The sequence below is a fragment of the Artemia sp. Qi Xiang Cuo genome, chromosome 5, assembly GCF_049724085.1.
Source record: "Artemia sp. Qi Xiang Cuo chromosome 5, ASM4972408v1, whole genome shotgun sequence".
Classification (NCBI taxonomy): Eukaryota; Metazoa; Arthropoda; class Branchiopoda; order Anostraca; family Artemiidae; genus Artemia; species Artemia sp. Qi Xiang Cuo.
The window spans coordinates 1,230,880-1,248,741 of NC_142798.1; the positions used below are offsets into that span (position 1 = coordinate 1,230,880).

The 17,862-nt window shown below is 34.8% G+C and overlaps 1 protein-coding gene across 1 annotated transcript in view; it reads left to right on the forward strand.

Annotated features, from left to right (window-relative positions):
• Positions 1-17,862, forward strand: part of LOC148951703 (CD109 antigen-like) — a 172,140-nt gene that overhangs the window by 137,234 nt on the left and 17,044 nt on the right. Inside the window, exons 20-24 of the mRNA XM_089089252.1 lie at positions 1,549-1,682; positions 3,229-3,464; positions 9,381-9,542; positions 11,593-11,789; positions 15,600-15,768. Coding sequence (XP_088945378.1) covers positions 1,549-1,682; positions 3,229-3,464; positions 9,381-9,542; positions 11,593-11,789; positions 15,600-15,768 — 898 coding nt within the window. The remainder of the gene's footprint in view (positions 1-1,548; positions 1,683-3,228; positions 3,465-9,380; positions 9,543-11,592; positions 11,790-15,599; positions 15,769-17,862) is intronic.

A 17,862-nucleotide genomic window follows, 5' to 3' on the forward strand; every position in this document is an offset into this window, starting at 1 on the left:
AGGAAAAACCCGGTCATGAAATTGGAGGAATAGTTCCTTCATTTTATACCCAGCCGTAACTAACAGCGTAGACGAATGTTGCAAAATTATCGCCAGAATATCGGTGTCATTGGCTCGAACAATTACAGAATAACTTCCATTTCTAAGCTGGAAGCAACATGGACTGTAATACGAATGTCTGCTTCTTCGTATGGGCTTCCAAGCTCAAGACCAAGAAGAGGTAAAGGTTCCGTGTATCCTTCTCTTGGCAATATCTCAACACGTCGACGATCAGGAGAACCTGAACCTGATTATGTTAAATTGCCTACTTGTATTACCAATATTGCTCCAAAACTCATAAATAAAAGCCACTAAGTTAGCTTTGGTCAAATGACTTCTGAGAATTGATTGCCATGAGTCACCGAATTTAATGCTTCCACTGCATGTCGTACTGACCTTCAAACTCTACTCACCCCTTCGTTGTTGCAGCTACTACTGTCTTTTAAGCAAACTGGTGAGCCAGTTGGGTCCTTTATTCTATAAGTTCCATCATACAGGTCAGAAACCCCATGCAGTTGAATAGATTTTTTTGAAGCTGACTAAAGATCTTACTCATCAACCTTCATGAAGAATCTGATAATTTTTCTTTCCTTGATGGAGTCATAGTCCTTAAGAGTGGCATAAAGTCCAGAATAAGTGAAAGCTTCGAATCGACATCAAAAACTGACAAAGAGCAGGCCCTAGAATCTAGGTAAGACAAAGCTTCTATCAATTTTATCAGATCAAACTGTTCTCCTGTTCTTAATCTGATTCTGTCAGATTGGGCTTTAAATGATCCCGGGGAATATTGGAGGAGTTCAAGCTGAAGTTTTTTCTTAGAATGTCGGTTGTTGGCCCTTTATTATTACCATCATTCAGCAGAACTTTTTTAACTGCTTCTAGTTCTATTTCAAGGTTGGCAGGGTTTTAGGGTTCACCTTTTGGTTAGGTTTCAAGTAGCTTTCCATGTTGTGAACCTTAATCTTCAAGAAAACACTAGAATTGCCTCTTAGATAATTATCTACTGCGTCCTTTAAATTGCACGCCTTGCAGGAGCCTTATAACAGGTAGCATTGCAAGCTTGAAAAAAAACTATAAATAAAACTCTTGAGATAGTTTTTTTCAAATCTTCAAGTCATTTTTAAGGGCCAAGCACCCCTTGGAGGTACCTATTCCCGGGTATAATAGTCATCAGCGGGTTCGATATGACTAGAAACTGCTTTCAGATTGTGTGAAACAGATGTGTCATGACGACCTGAAAATAAGCGTTTTTTTCTCTACTGGCGCCTGGATTACTACTAATCTTTTATTTGGGGAGTTCTAAACTGCCTTTGGAGGATATGTTTAAACCAAACTCCTGATATTCATTTTGGATGCATCAGTCATAGCTTGAGAGATGTATGTGAATACCCCTTTATCTAGGGTTACGCAAAAATCAAATGATTCATTTTTCTTTTTGGGGAGGGACAAAATGATGTCTGATTTTGGTAAAAGTATACATTCAGGTTCAGTATTTCACTTATTTTGCAGTTACTTGGAAAAGAAACTTGGTGTCCTTCAAGATCCGTACGCGTTGGCGATAACTACTTATGTTTTATATTTGACGGGATCAAGTCTCCGAGAAGTAGCCTACGGAGCGCTGCATCTTTCCAGAATCCAAGAAGGTATTGTTTTGATTGAAACTTATCTCTTATGACCATTTCAGTTTCTTATTTATTTCCTTTCACTTGGATTATTAAACCGGTGACAATTTGTATATATTTTGAAGACCACACTGATTGGGAAGAATCTGGAAATAATTAAAAAATAAGATTGAGTCCGTTGATTTTGAATTGAAGTTATGAAGTATTTTGCAGTAGGTTGCAAAGGTTGCATCAAGACATGGCTAATTGTAGACAGATAAAAGCCAAGACAGATAGTCCAAGTAATTGAGAGGCAAAAGTAGCAAAAGCAAGTAACAAAGCAAGTAAAGAAAGCAAATAAAGCAATAAAAGCAAGTAATAAAACAAGTAGTAAAAGCAACAGATAAAATCGGTTAATTCGAATTCCTCTTTTGATAACTTTCTTTAGCAGCTGCTTAAGATAAAAGGAAGAAAAGAAGTCAGAAATGAACAATAAGTGAAAAGGGGAACTGGATAAAGTTAGTGCCGTTTCTGGCGCGATTTTCATTTTGTTATTGCTTGAGTTCCGTTGCTGAAGAAATTTCTTGGAAGTACGGTCAAAATATTGATATCTGATTTGCTTCTTTACTTCGTTGATTGTTTTAAATCCTTATCATTTTTTCTAAGAAAAAGTTTGTAGCTTTTCAATAAAAGTGTGAATTCAGTGCGAGTGAAAACTCATTGAAATCAGTCAACAATGCTGAATGACGAAGACAAACTCAAGTTTTCAAACCACTTTAATTGGAAAACATTGGTGGTTGAAACCATTAAATTTCGCCCGATAAGTTTTTGTCTTTTGTTTCTTTTTGAAGTTAGAAAATTGTAAAATAGTTTAGTCCCTTTTGTATCAAATCGGCCTTGGTGATTCGAAAGTTGTGGCGTGGCATTTTTTATAAGGCTTGGAGGCATAATCCTCCCTCTTAAGCCTTGCAAGGTCTGTTCCAATCTATTTTCTCCTATTTTATTCGGCTCTCAAAGCATTCAGAAGTTAATTTTCCTTTTACTTTATATTATGCTGCTTCAATCACAAATAAAGTCGAGAGAATGGAGTTTTTAATATCAGAATCCCTGATTTATAAAAACAATAAAAATGAAATGACAAACGTTTTACATATCAGGATAACAAAACAATTTTTAATATGTCCAGATTAAAAAAAAATAAATACAGAATGATAAACTTTTAGGGTTAGTGACGGAAAGAAAGCACTCTGTAGGCGTTAAAATCACTTTTTGATATCAAAATGCCTTATTTCTAAGAAAAGTAAAAGTGGAATGACAAACATTTCATACATGAAGATAACAAAACACTTCTTAATATGTCCGGAATTCAAAAACAAATACAGAATGATAAACTTTTAGGGTTAGCGATCAGAAGCAAGCACTTTTAAGCTGTTAAAAGCACTTTTTAGTTATCACTTTTTAGCATCTTCACATTAGTTGTCAAAACATTTATGCATACTTCCACAAACAGTTAGAAAGGATTAAAATGAGACATTAAACTAATGTTTAGAAGTAATTTATATTTATATTTGATCTAATTCCATTTTAGGTAGCTTCATCTATTGGTCACGTACAAAAGTTCCTCCTACAAAAGTTGTTTATGAGAATCAACGGCCCTTTTGGCAGCCAAGGATGCCTAATGAATCAAACAGTCTTGCAGTAGAGACATCTTCCTATGCCCTCCTTGTCTATATGTTAAGAGATGGCACCAGTTATGTGCCAGGAAAAGTAGTAGCATGGCTAAATACCATGCGAACTGTTGATGGTGGTTTCGTGAGCAGTACGGTAAGCTAGGGTAGATTTTTTTTTATAGCACTGTTTTCCCCTGTATCTTTGTCGAGTTAAATCGAAGTATATTATGGACGGGGTACAGCCAGTTAAGGCTGTTTTGGGTCACAGAGAGGAGGTGTATTGGAACTTTAGGCTGCTTTTTTGGTAACTTGTATTACTTGTTTTGTTAACTTTGTAACCCAGTCGAATGAAATCAAGACTTGTAATACACAACGTTGTAACTAGTTACCTTTAGTTCAGGATTGTTGTAGCCTACACAAAAAAGGTGATATTCGAATATTCATCTTTGTTCATGAATTTTCTTGTGTGGGTGGAATTATGAATTTACTGATGGGCTCCCTGTAGAATGCCCTGACAAGGATAGCCTGGGTATAAAAGGTTGGAGCTGTTCCGGTCTTGTGAGATGGTTTTGGGTCTCCACTCTATCGTGTATTCCCTCCTAAGTCCCTATCCCCCAGAGTGAAACTTTGCCTGCATGGCCTCATAGTGGTGTCAGCATGGCCCTTTAAGTAGTTTGCCTAGCTAGAACACTGAGGGGTGCCCCTCGAGGAAACTATAGTCTAGTAAACAAAAAAGCTTTGAATTGGATTCTGATGAATAAATACATATTTATTTTTTTGTGTTTTTTTTTTGGGGGGGGGGGCTGAATAAGTTCTTCCTAGCTAAGTATACGTATTCTTAGGGGGGGAGCTAAAGGAGTAACCCTTGAATAAATTAGGATGCAGGAGGAGCGGGTGTAGCTGTGTTGCCCTGGTGCAACAGTGAGCTGTGAGTAGGAGTTGGCTAGCATTAGTACCTGGATGGAATCTCTGTTATACATATTTTTCAACCTCAGTGCTTACGCTCCGTGATTTAAGTTACAGCTAAAATTCAACGGATTTTATTCTCAGTGTAGATTCTATTTATTAAGATTATTATAAACATATTCATAGATCGATTACTTTTTTGTAGCATTATTATAAATTTATTTTTAAAAATGTGTTTATTGGATTTATTAGAAAAGTAATAAAATGCCTTAAACTAAAGCAGTAAGAAATGATCAGTATCGATTCAATCACAATATGGCAGTGCGCTTTTTATACCTAATCAAACAATTCGTGGAAACGAACTGTAAATAAGGAGCGATGCTGCTCAAAAGCAACCGAAACTCTAAAAAAAAACAGAGTCTTGGTAACAACAGATGCATTAAAAAATTTAATTTTGATTTTAATTCAAAATATATAAAGTTCATCAAGTTTATTGTTACCGATCAAAAGCTACGAGCCTGAGAAAATTTGTCCAACTTTTGAAAAAACGGGGAAACACCCTTAAAACGTCATGTAATCTTATTGAAAATCACACCATCAGATGCAGCATATCAGAGAACCTTATTGTAGAGTTTTCAAGCTCCTATATACAAAAATGTGGAATTTTGCATTTTTTGCAAGAAGCACAATCACGGATGCGTGTTTATTTGCCTGCTTTTGTTTTTTCCCCTAGGGGTGATCGCATCGAACAAGTTATCCTAGAAGATTGGCAGAGAGGTTATTTAATCGGACATAAAAAGTGTTAGTGCCTTTTTAAGTGAAAAAAATATTGGAGGGTAGCTAGTCCCCTTTCTACGCCCATTTCTTTCCAAAGTTTTCCTATCAAAATTTTAAGAAAGCCATTTTTTCAACATAGTCGAAAGATCTAATACCTATGTCCCTGAAGATGACTTGATTCCCCATACAGGGTTTAATCTGCAGCATTTTTATTGGGGAAGGGCAAGAGGGGTCCATATCTGGATAGTAAAGGAGCATGGGATATATAATAATATTTCCTCCACATAATTGGGGGGGGGGGGCACGAGCTATGAGATTTGCCTATTGTTTACATATAGTATTAGCTATTAGAAACCATACTGATAATTTTTGGAGAGGACGGGGGGGGGGGCTACGCGTAAGGTTCTTTTTACAGAGACATTTTTTGTGGGGAAGGGATTGTCCATGGAAGGGGAGCTAGATTTCCCAACATTATTAAAAAAACAATCAGAAATTAAATAAAAAAAAGTTTTTTCAACTAAAAGTAAGGAGCAACATTAAAACTTAAAACGAGCAGAAATTATTACGAATAGGAAGGGGGTTGCTCTCTCCTCAATACATCGCTCTTTACGCTACAGTTGTTTTTAGAACTTAAAAAAAAATTTCTTATTCTAATTAAAATTGTGTTTCATGAGCCATTCTTAATTAATCTGAACAGAAAGTCAAACTTTAGCGTGAAGACCGATGTATTGGGGGGGAGGGGGCAATCCCCCTCATATTCGTAATAATTTCTCTTCGTTTTAAGTTTTAATGTTGCTACTTACTTTTAGTTGAAAAAACTTTTTTCTATTAAATAGAATTAAAGACTAATAAAATTTTAGACTCGGATTAAAAAACTTGTTTCTTTTAAAAAATATAAAAATGCTTTTAAAGTAAATGCTTTTGGGCTTTGAAATAAAATAATTTCAAATGAGCCTTTCAGAGGCTAATCTGACCAAATCAACTTCTATGTTTTCTATGGGTTCTAGCCTTAAAGTATTTCATCTACTCTTAATCAAACAGCTCATGGTAACAAACTGTAAGTAAGAATAACTTTATAGAATCACGAGAACATTCTATGAGAACAAGAGTAAATAACAAAAGACGACAAAAAAGTTAGTTTCCATGAAACTCTAAATAAATATTTTAGAAGCTAATTTAATTAAGTTCATTAAAAGATGAGAATTTTTTTGTCATTGAAAACTAAGTTCTTTTTTAAAAGCTATTGTAACGATGTTTATTCTAAAATTTACTTTTCTCCACGCTCAGCACATGAGCAAGAACCAAACAATTCTAAAAAAATTCAATAAAATTATTGTAGCATTAAAACTAAAACCTGCGATAAAGCTTCCTTTTTATATTCTCCGCCTTTTGTTTAACGAGTTAGTGAGTTTTTTTTTATAAGTTATCCTTGTTTTTGCGGTGATTTCCTGATTTATCTTCAAATTGAATAGTCGATGTACTACTTAAAATAAAAATAATGAGGTAACTGAGGCTAATCGATTTGGCTTGTGATGACTAATATAATAGATTATTCAATCTAAAAATATTACTCGCTATAGGAATTTATGTCACGGAAACAATCATCCGTCATATAGCATTCCTGCAAAGGATCCACCACCAGGGGTAGTAAATTAAATCCTCGTTTTCAGGCTCAGGGGGTTCCAACACGGATGACAGCGCAACAGAAGTATCTGGAAAGTAGATTTTAGAGCCATATTTTAGACTGAAACTTTTTCTGTTGAAAATAATTTCTACTGGAAAGGCTGGGAATCGAACGGTAGTTTCAAAATTTACCTGACATGAACGAGCACTCAACAAATAAAGATTGTTATATAATTTCGAAGGAATAAAAAAATTGGGCTCTATTCTACGTGCCATCATACTGAGATGTCACCATGCCACTTTATATTGGAGCTGGATCAAGAAATGCATCGATATTTGCTAGTATATGATACCTCAGGTTTTCATCAATATTCAGTACATTAATCTTCATTTCAGTGACTAATTCAGTCAAAATTTAGTCGTTTCAGTCATCGTGGTTCATTTTTGAAACTGAACGCCAAGAATTGTAGAGCCCAGAGCTTCAACTCGGTAGTTCAGCCGATTCCAGATTCAGCAAATCCAGCTTGGACGTGAGAGGGAACACGGTGAATTAAAGTGGTTTGTAGCAGACTCGAGTATAACCTGGAGTTCTGAAAACATATGGTACGGAGTTGGGTGTTATTTCTGTTAGAATCCACTGATTGGAAACTAGGCTTAAGTGCTTAACTAGTTTTTATGAAACAACTATTCAAACTTTCGAGTTGGGCTCATTTTCCATGTCTAAGACTTTTTCTGATAACCAGTAAATACCTCAATAGGGATATACTGACAGTACGTTAACGTATGCTATGCATCATCCGGCAAAAGATTCTCAGATCCGACAAATAGAAAGCGCTTAAATTTCTTATGAAATCAATACAGGAGCTTATTGTGTCTTTGTGCTTTAATAATTATTCATGCGACCGACAACAACTTCGACACCCGAAATACAGAAAGCTATCCTTATCTAACGAAAAACAAATTTTCTTCACATTATTGACCATGAAGTGTATAGAATTTCTAACAGTGATGACGAAATAGGAAAACTAATCTAAATTAATCCCTCAAGGTGCTGATCTTACCTAGGGTCAATTGTTAACTCAACATAGGTCAATGCAATTGACGGGCTATGTAATTTAAAACATCTTAAATTAACCTCACGGAGAATTCTTTCTAGATATTTAGTATGACAAATTTATTAAAGATATGAGCAATTAATAAATGAATTTGAATAATTAAGCCCAGAATCTGAACAGACTCGTTGATAGTACAACTTTTTTGAATCAATTCTGCGGTGTATTGCTCTAATAAAAAGTGATTGTCAAGCAAACACCTTACACTGCCATCAACACCAAAGAACGATATTTTGAGCAGCATTATTTTCAGCGATCTCCATTCTTATACTTTTTTGTTAACAGATACATCTATATAGCCATTATAGCCCCCGCTTATGTACTTGGTTATATAGCGTTTCCTTATATATTTGCTTATATAGCAAATATACTTAGCAGAGTGCCCATACAGCCAATAGTGGACATTATCCCCATTGGAAATCTAAATAGTCTGGGGTTTGTCAATGTGGTTTTTACCTTATAGAAAAATAGCCAAATGGGCGTTAAATAATCAATTGTTTCCATTTAATAGCAGAATAAAATTTTCAAAAAGCAAGGAACATCTTTTTTCCATATCAATACAAACATATTCGAGAGGATGATGTACCCTCACATGATGTCTCACCATAAGGAAAAGAGAAAAAGTCCTGAACAACATGCGAAGAATATCCAAGGCGAATAAAGGCAATGGCGAACAATTCTAGCGTTGAACAAAATAATACAAACTATTTTGCCGCCACACAAAAGAAAATACTCTTATGAAAACGTAAAAACACCAAGAACGAAACAATCAAAACAACGAAACAAACGAAAACACAACACCAAGCTGGGCTCATAATAGAGCTACTAACGGCTATTTTCACATGTAATTTCAGATATCATTCAAATATTTGACAAGTTCAATATATAATGGTCTGTTTTTGGACGTGCCAAAAGAGATTCGCGAAAATCGCAATTCGATGTAGATGAAGAATGCCAAAATGTATAAAATACCGAATTGCATGCTCTAATCTCTCTAATATCGTCCATTAAATTACCAAGGACATCAAAACAAAATCGTTTTCACAAAGATTTTTCTATTGGTTGTTTCAAACTATGAAGTTTTTTTGGGCACTGCAACATTTCCGTCAATGTTACCACACTGAACCGTAAAAATGAATCGTCTGTCAATCCACCAGTTGCTATGATAACAGACCTGGCAGCTTTTTTTTGAGCCCCTAAGTTCCTCTTGAGGCATAAGAGAACCTAATGTCTAAGGGAACAACAACAAAGAACAGCATTTGAAAATCTGCTTTGTAACTCTGATTACTCACGGCGCAAGTGTTTCAGTCTGTTTTCTTTTTTAAACAGACTTACAATACTGGTTCTTTTCATTTTTTGCTATTGAAGAGCTAAAAAACAGATGAAGTATTTTCGAGGGGAAATTGTTTTTCTAGGGTTTAAATATTTCCAAATGTGTGTAAAATATAGAAAGCTGTTCTTGTTAATGATTTTATAAGTATTCTACTCCGAGAGAGGTGCGAGGAATTTACGCGTTTATTTTACTTCACATTAAAACCTAAACTGTACAAAATAACATATGCCATATTCGGTTTAAATTCTCCTGCTTTCTTTCTAATTAATGCTGCTTTCAATTTAGATTATTTTATGTGTTTGATAATGTTTCGTTCTAGGATACATTAGTGGCTTTACAAGCTTTAACAGAGTTTGCTAACCGTGCTCGTCTTCAGGACGTTACTGATCTAAGAGTAAATGTTGAAGCAAGTGCTAGTCCCAATAAATCATGGAATATTGCAATTGGTCAAAACGATTTATCACAGTTTCGACAATTTCCTGTAAGTATTTATTCAGCCTTCATGACAATCTTGCAGATGAATATTACTAACAACTCACAGCAGCACGAAGCCGCCTGAGGCCAACGCAGCTACGCCCGCTCCTTCTCCATCTCCATCTATTCAAAGCCTCCTTTTTTACACCCTCTCAGGGAGTTCCCATTTCCCTTAAATTTTTCTTTATGACATCCTCCCACCTAAACCGCGGGCGACCTGCTTTCCGTTTAGCCCCTGACGGTTGGCCGAAAGACGGTTGCAGAAGAATAAATAACTTCAATAGTAATAGAGGAAAATCAAATTGGAAAAAGTCATGAAAGCAGAAAGATATTTTCTTGGTGGGGCATCCTTAAGCTCTTTGAAAGCTATAAATATGAATATATCAGTATTCAATACATACACGCGCATTGTTAGACATTAAATTGAGAGTCGTGTTTGCAGCCAGAGGGTCTATGTGTGAATAAAAGTGAGGTAAGATTTGCACGTGGAGATTCACACGAATTTTTCAGGAAAGAGGTTTGCGGAGACCAGGTAATTTCTTAAAACAGAAAATTGTAAGCTTTGAGAAAATAGTTGGAAACTAGGGAGACGGGGTAAAAATCACCCCGTATATTCAGATGCTCAGAAATTCATATGGAAAGAGAGTGGGGAGGGGGGAGCAGGCAATTCCTTAAAACAGGAGATAGTGAATTTTAAGAAAATAATTGAAAACTGGGGTAAATATCACAATGAGAAGCTATTCTAAAAAACAATTCAAGAATTTGTAACCACGAACATATTTTTAATCTCCTGGAGGGTGTCCTCAAAATTTTCCTAATGGTAGGGCAGAATTAAATCTTGCTAATGAATATTTGACTCTCCGTATGTTATGTGCAAATGTGTATTCATTTCATGTATGAAAAAATCATTCCTAGTCTTACCAACTATTATATCAATCATTCTTATTAAGTTTTTCTTAATCCTAATTCTCTTCCCGGCCCTTAAAGATAATCCCAGCCCGCATTCCCCCTTTACTCCCTTCAGCTGCAAATAACACTTCGATCACCATTAGTCTGTTCGTTGTGTTAATGTCGGTTTAGTATTTGTAGGTTCTTAGTGTGACAATGTAAGGATTTTTCTTTGTATGAGTTTTTGTTATCTGGAACACATGTTTCGCAATTAATGATACAATAGGCGAATCACTTTAAATACAAATATCAAGTTCTTGGACATGCACATAGATTTAATTTTATTAGGGAAAATATTTCGGGTTTTCGCAGAGAAAATTTCTTCAATTATATATGAGTTTACGAAAATTTGAAATAAATGTAAAATTGTGATGTTTTTTTGGAAGGGAGAATACTTGGGCCACTAACCTGCATTCGTGACCTGTCACAGCTTCTTTTTAGAAATACTCACTTTTCACGTACAACTTTCGATTTTCCCAAAATATAGGTTTCCAAAATATAATTTCGAAATATATTTTTTTCCTAATAGTACTGAATAGAATATTAAAAACGAGTTGACTTTATATATTCCTGGCTTTTTTTTATAATGTAGTTTTGTTAGAAGCACAAAACTATGTAATTTATAAGGTCTATACCATGTAGAGAAGTTCATTTACACACAAATTACACATGATAAATCAGTTACCAAACTTAACCGTACTTTGATTATATAGGACTTGGCAGGCATAAAAATGTAGTACTATACTAAAGTATAGCATATATTAAATACGTAACCTAACCTAGGTACCTTTTTTTCCCTTAAACCCCAAAAAACAATCGTTTAAATATTGTAATTCATTGAGAAATCACGGCTTTGCAGTCATTTATGTATAGCGGTCAGACAGGGAACCTGGCTTTTCATATTTTTGACAACCATCGAGCAGGTCCTTATTATATTATTTTAACTAGAAAATTTTCTTCTTTTTATACTTCATATACTATGCTACTCTTTATTCCAAAAAACAGGTATTACAATAAACTAAAAATATAGATAAGACATAAATAGCTAACCTAGTTTCAAAACTAACAAAACTTCAGTAAAAACCGTATATAATTAATCCTCTTTCTAGATTGACAATGTATGGGGCCATGTAACAGCTGTTGCAAAGGGTGCTGGTCAAGCTGTACTACAAATGGATATCCAGTACGGCATTGACTGGTTTGAACTTTTGGATAAACCGGAAAAGAAAGTATTCGATCTTAATATTCGAGAGGAGTACTCAAGATTCAGAAATAAATCACTGGTCAATGTTGAAGTATGTGTGAGGTAAGAAAAATTACGGGAATTTCCTAGAAAAAAAAATTGTGGGAGTCACATCTACGGCTTTCTGTATACTAGACCATCTGCACTGACCACTGAGCTACAACGGCCCCAACAAACTTTTATTAGTAATTTTCACTGTTTTATTCAACTTTGCTGCTTATTTTATTGAAACAATTTTAATGTATTACAGACAGTCTAAAACAGCAAAAAAGGAAACACTTTACTGATACGACAACAGGCCTGAACTTGAATAAGGATGTACCCTTAAATGAATGGCGGATATGTTAAGAGAACAGTCAAAAACAAGCACAGGCTAGCCAATGAAAGAACAGGTCATGGCTAATAAGTGTTAATATCCAGCAAAACAAGAACGATCTCATTTGAGGTATAACAGAATAATCTATTTAAATATAAAAATACTAATAAGCAAAAAATGAAACAAAAAGAAAAGAATGAAAAAATATGATCAGTTAAATATTTCTTTTGGTGAAATGAGCAACGACTTTATCAGCACGCAACATATGTTTCAATTACCAGAAGATTATCCAAGAAAAATGACAAAGAAAAAAAACAATAAAACGGGAAGCATTTAGTCTTTTGCAGCAATAGCAAAATATGAAGTAGGCTATATATTCAGGCTCATATGAAGAGGGCTTGCAAGTTTGATAGCATTTGTCATCAAACAGATGATAAAGCTTTATAAATTACTCCCTAATTCTAAATGTTTACATTAACATAAAAAAGTTAGGTGATAGTACTTTGATTGAGATATTTCATAGACAAAACACAGATTTCAAATTAGCACAAAACTTCTGTTAATTTCGGATATCTTAGGATAAAACTTATAAATTGTCAATATGCTCCCATTAAACAGCTGTGGCTTAGATAAATCCTGTTTTACCCTGGTTTTTATGTAACATAAAAGGTAATCAGTGGCGTTGCTGAGGAGGGGGGAGGGAGGGGGGCAGGTGCTCCCCCAGTAATTTGAAAAAAACTATAATTCAATACGCAGCCTTAAAACTGTTGCTGTTTTTAAGTGTCAAATTCTCTCTTTACTTTGAGCAGATAATTTTTTTTAATTAAACCATACTCGTTTTTAACATAAAGAAAACAAGAAACATAGGGGTCCATTAAACTTCATAGTATGTTCCGCATTAATATTTTTCCAAATATACTGTCTTTGAAACCTTATAAAATGTTCTATACTTCCTGTTTCGCCACATTTGCTCCGGTCAATTTTTTTCCTTGTATTTCAGGTGCTTTTACTCCCTAAAATCTATCACTTCAATATTAGATTCTTTTGTTTTAAAATTTTCAAAAGTGGAAACCCATCTATATCTGCAAATAGGACAGAAATGGAATCCTTGAAGAATAAGAAGGTGAATATAATTTCATGAATGAAAAAGAATCATTGAAAAAGAAAATAAGACTTAGTGCTTTTTATAATAATATTCGTACTATAACTAGACAGGTCAAATGGTCATGGAATTTTGTAGAGAATGATCCGCTCCAGGAATCATTTAATTGTTTTAATTTTTATTTCCAATATTTAATTGAAACTCCAATTCTCTTTTTTTTCATTGAAATGCCCAATAAGCACTGATAATAATGGCTAATATAAGCTCCAAATTCTGTTTCTCGTAATTCAAACGCTTAATAAGAGACGAAAACACCCTAATCCTAACGTTTAGGATTCACATACTAATCCATAAATCTAGAACCGCCTCTATATATAGTACCGTGCTGGTTTCTTGCTATTTTCACTCTTCTAAATATTTCTTTTAACAAGCTCCAAAAAGTGAATTGACATAAATGTGCTAAGTATAACTCAAAATTTTGAGATAGCCATTTTGTTCAGCGTGGTAGATTTCCATATAGAAATTATGTTTTCTATTATAGTACCCATTATATAGTACCTATTATATATACCTATTATATATAAATGTAGTACCTATTATATATTTCTATTATAGTAAATTATAGTACCCTGCTGGTTTCTTGCTATTTTCGCTTTCCTAAATGTTTCTTTTAACCAGCTTCAAAAAAAGAATTGCCATAAATGTGCTAAGAACTATGAATGAAATTAGTCGCATTTCTCACTACGTCAGTGCTTCTTGTGGTACATTTATCTCTGCATCAGCATGCTCTACGACACATCTGCTGACAATAGAATCAAGTGAATTGAAACAAAATATGTATATTTTTCTCATAATTTAGAAATTATGTGTGCACGTATAAGCGTGCACACAAGAACAAGCCATTCTCTTTTCCTATTGTTCTCTTTTTCTATACAGAGGATAAGGAAACCGGGCTTTGCTTGTGAAGGGAATTATAGACATAAGAACGATATTCAGTGTAACCACCCTTCGGAAATGTACATCCTCCATATCCTGATTTACACAAGGAAAACTGTTGTGTAATTTTTATAGAACTCGTTTTTTTTAAGCAAAGATACAAAGGTGAAACAAATTTTCAAACTCTAGAATTCAGTTTTTCCTTCCAATTGACATCCCTGCCGATTTTTTTTATAACTAGGCAATAATGCAATATAAGCAATATTGTCAAGAATTGTTCAAATTTTCTGAATATTTTTGTCAAACAATGCCCAACGGATAAGTTAATAATTCTACCTTTATTTTGCGAATACTTTCAAATTTGAAATACGGTCACTTTAAATGTGAGGAATATGTCACAATATAATGTTACACAATCTGTGGCAATACTTTGACTTATCCTGTATCTTTACTAAGAAAGCGCTGTTGCACTGCCTATGATTTTTGTTTTGGTTTTATGTGGCCAGCTGATAGCAATGCTATTTATTAATATAAATCGGCGAACCCACAAACAAATCAATTTAATAAAAAATTATAAACAATATTCAAATAAATCCCGTATACTAAAAGTTTTAGTACAACAAATTAAATCTTACAACGTCAAAATCCATTCAAAATTACGAGCAAATGAATAGCAATGCCCGGGCCCATTAGAATAGAGCTTCGTTCAATTATTAGATTGATCATTCTCTGCTGGGTGGGGCGGGGGAGTGAAGGGGGATATGTACTGCAGCATTAGTGGTGAATCTGGCTGGAAAATGCCCAGTGTATACGATAAAAAACGAGTGTATAGCTTGTTTATGCTATACTATTGTCGTCTGCAACAGCTCATTTCTGATAATTTTAGTAAAATCCAAGCACCAGCACTTGTATTTATGATTGTTTAATTTGTGTTTATTGTTTACAATGTCTTGTGTCACGTTTATAGATTCACTAAGTATCGTGTTTGTTAAATACTTGCTTTTCTTCACCACAGCTTGAATAGCGCCTATTTCAATAGCATCCCCTCTTGACCCCCCCCCCCCGGCAAATAAGAATACTGTAGCTACGCCCCTGAAGGTAACACACCAACTACACAAGGGCTCTAGTTAATAAAAATGAGAGGGGATGGGTTGAAGAGTTTCAACCCATCCCCTTGAAGAGTTTTTTTTCAAATTTTCTGAATGAAGATATAAAAAAAAAAAATAGTTTTCAAATGTAGGGAGTGGCACTTTTGTTTTTCTTTACATTTGTTTTTCATAAGGATAACAAAAACGGTAGTTTTTCAAAATATAGGGGCCAATTCCCCTCCGCCCCAATTGGCACCCTGCAACTGCTTATACCCAAGAACATGACGTGAAGAAAAACTTAGAGCTCTTATTGAACATTGCATGCTGATTAGAGAGTGCTGGGGAGAAGGTAGTATATCAACAGCAGCCACATTACCCTAAGCATATCTTTTCTTTATACAACTTAGATAGACTTTTTTTTCGTATTGTAGATGGCTCCAAAGTGACGGTTCTCGTTTAAGTGGTGCTACTGTGCTCGAAGTAGATCTACCCTCAGGGTATGGTATTGTTGAAAGCGATGCCTACGAAGTAATTAGACAAACTCCTGCCATTCACGATGTTCGCCCAACTCCTTTAACAGTTTCTTGGTTTTTTGAAAAGGTAACTGCTGCTATGTAATTTATCATGTCCTGATTTATTTGCACGGTCACGTCTCCGTTGCTTACAAAGCAATTATAAGCATACCACACTACTTAATTAGAACCATTTGGACAAAAATTTATGTTTTGTGGCAGAAAATGGCAGAAAAAATCTCTTTACAGTGCTGTGATCTATCTTGATTCTTCAGCAAAGCATTCCATATCTTATCTTCCGTTCCATAGAGTCCTCTTTCGAAATTCTATAGGTACGGGCTCGACACGGTCACTCTCGAGGGGGAAAGGGAGATACTGCCCTTACAATATCACGATGTTGCTTGTTGTTCAAAATGGAGGACAATAAATCTCCAGTTTAGGGTTACTTTTTACTTCGATTGGAAGTAAAACCATTTCGTAAGAATAATTAATTTTGATTGGGAATCAAATAATTCTTGTTTCAGTTGGACATAAAATCATTTTTATGCGAATCATTTTCGGGGGGTTTCAGACTCTTTTTTCAAAATTCTCAAAAACTTTCTCTCGTAACTACAAATTACTGTTCATCTGAAACTGAGTGAAAATTACCATTTTACAAATAGTTTTACATAGGAACTATTTTTCACAAGACAGTTTACTGAAAAACCCGCTATTTAAATTTCAGCTACTATGGACCATGGCTCGCTCTTTACTATGTTACTAAAATTAGGCCATGTGACAACAACATGTAAAACAAAGATAGCAAAAAATTTTAGCACACGTAGTAGGCTATTAGAGTATGCTTGTCATTTTACAACAAACCACGGGACTTATTCGAGGCCTTTTTTTGCAAATGCTCACTATCAAACAGTTTATACATTACCGAGAGCCCAGCGGCTTTGCCGCCTGGTGGGGTTTCTCACTGTCTGTTGTCTTCTAAGCGCAGACAATTTGAGCCTTTTCTTGATGTCATGACGTCCAAATGGACCTTAAATTAGAAGTAGTAAAGGTAAAAGGTAAAGAATACGGCATTGGAATTTACAGTCCCTACCAGTGGTGCTGATCTGCGTTTCCTGGCCCTTCAGCCAGGAAGTTCAATGGGGGGGCTGGGGGCCAACCATCCTGTGCTTTCGCACACCCTTCCTGTTTATCTTTCCCAGATTTCTCCAAGTACCCATTTTTTTTTCAAATTCAAATTAATTTATTTAACATAAAAAATACAAAAAGATTTACAGCAGCCATCTACAAAAACCCGAAGGTTTGTTTACGATGGCTGCAAATCCATTATTACAAAGCTCTACATCCCCATAACAACTATCTCTTTGTAGAGGAAAATCAACATTTGAATTAAATCAACATAAAGAACATCTCCTACTTTAAAGGGATTACTCTCTTGAAGTCACAAGTGGGAGCTATCCCCCATAATCCTTACAACATCCACTAAAAAGAAAAAATGAAATAAAAAAAAAAAAAAAAAAAAAAATGAGATACTTCTAAACTAAATCAACTATGACAAAATCAATAAGTATCAGCTAGGCTATAGAGGCAACTCCGTGCGCTTTGGCTGGGTAAATTTGCAAAAATGCGACCTTTATCTGTCCAAACAATTTTCATACCAAACATTATTCAAATTTCTAAACATTCAAATTATAACCCAAAAGGTAACGCTTCAATCTACTCTTGAGCTGGCTTACATTATCAGCTTGTGGAATAGCATCCGGGAGGGAATTCCACACCCCCAGTCCCTCAAAACGAGGCGGAAACGCAGCACGTTGAGTATTCCGGAGCTCAGATGAAATGTCATTCGTATTTCTAGTCTCATAACAGTGATCGGAGGAATTAGCTTTAAAAATTTCCCCAAATACCTCCGGTGAACACTTATTCAAACATTGATAAATAAAAATTGCTAACTGGTAATCCCATAACTGATAAATATTTAAAATTTTCAAACTTGTAAGGCAATTCAACGTGCTATTTTCAAACTGAATATAATTACCTAAAATACGAACTATTTTATTCTGTAAAATTTGGACCTTTCTAAAACTTGAAACAAAACTACTAGTCCATAGCATGCAACCATACGATAATAAGGGCTAACAATAAAATGATATAGTAAAAGTAAAACATTTGATGGTAGTTGATT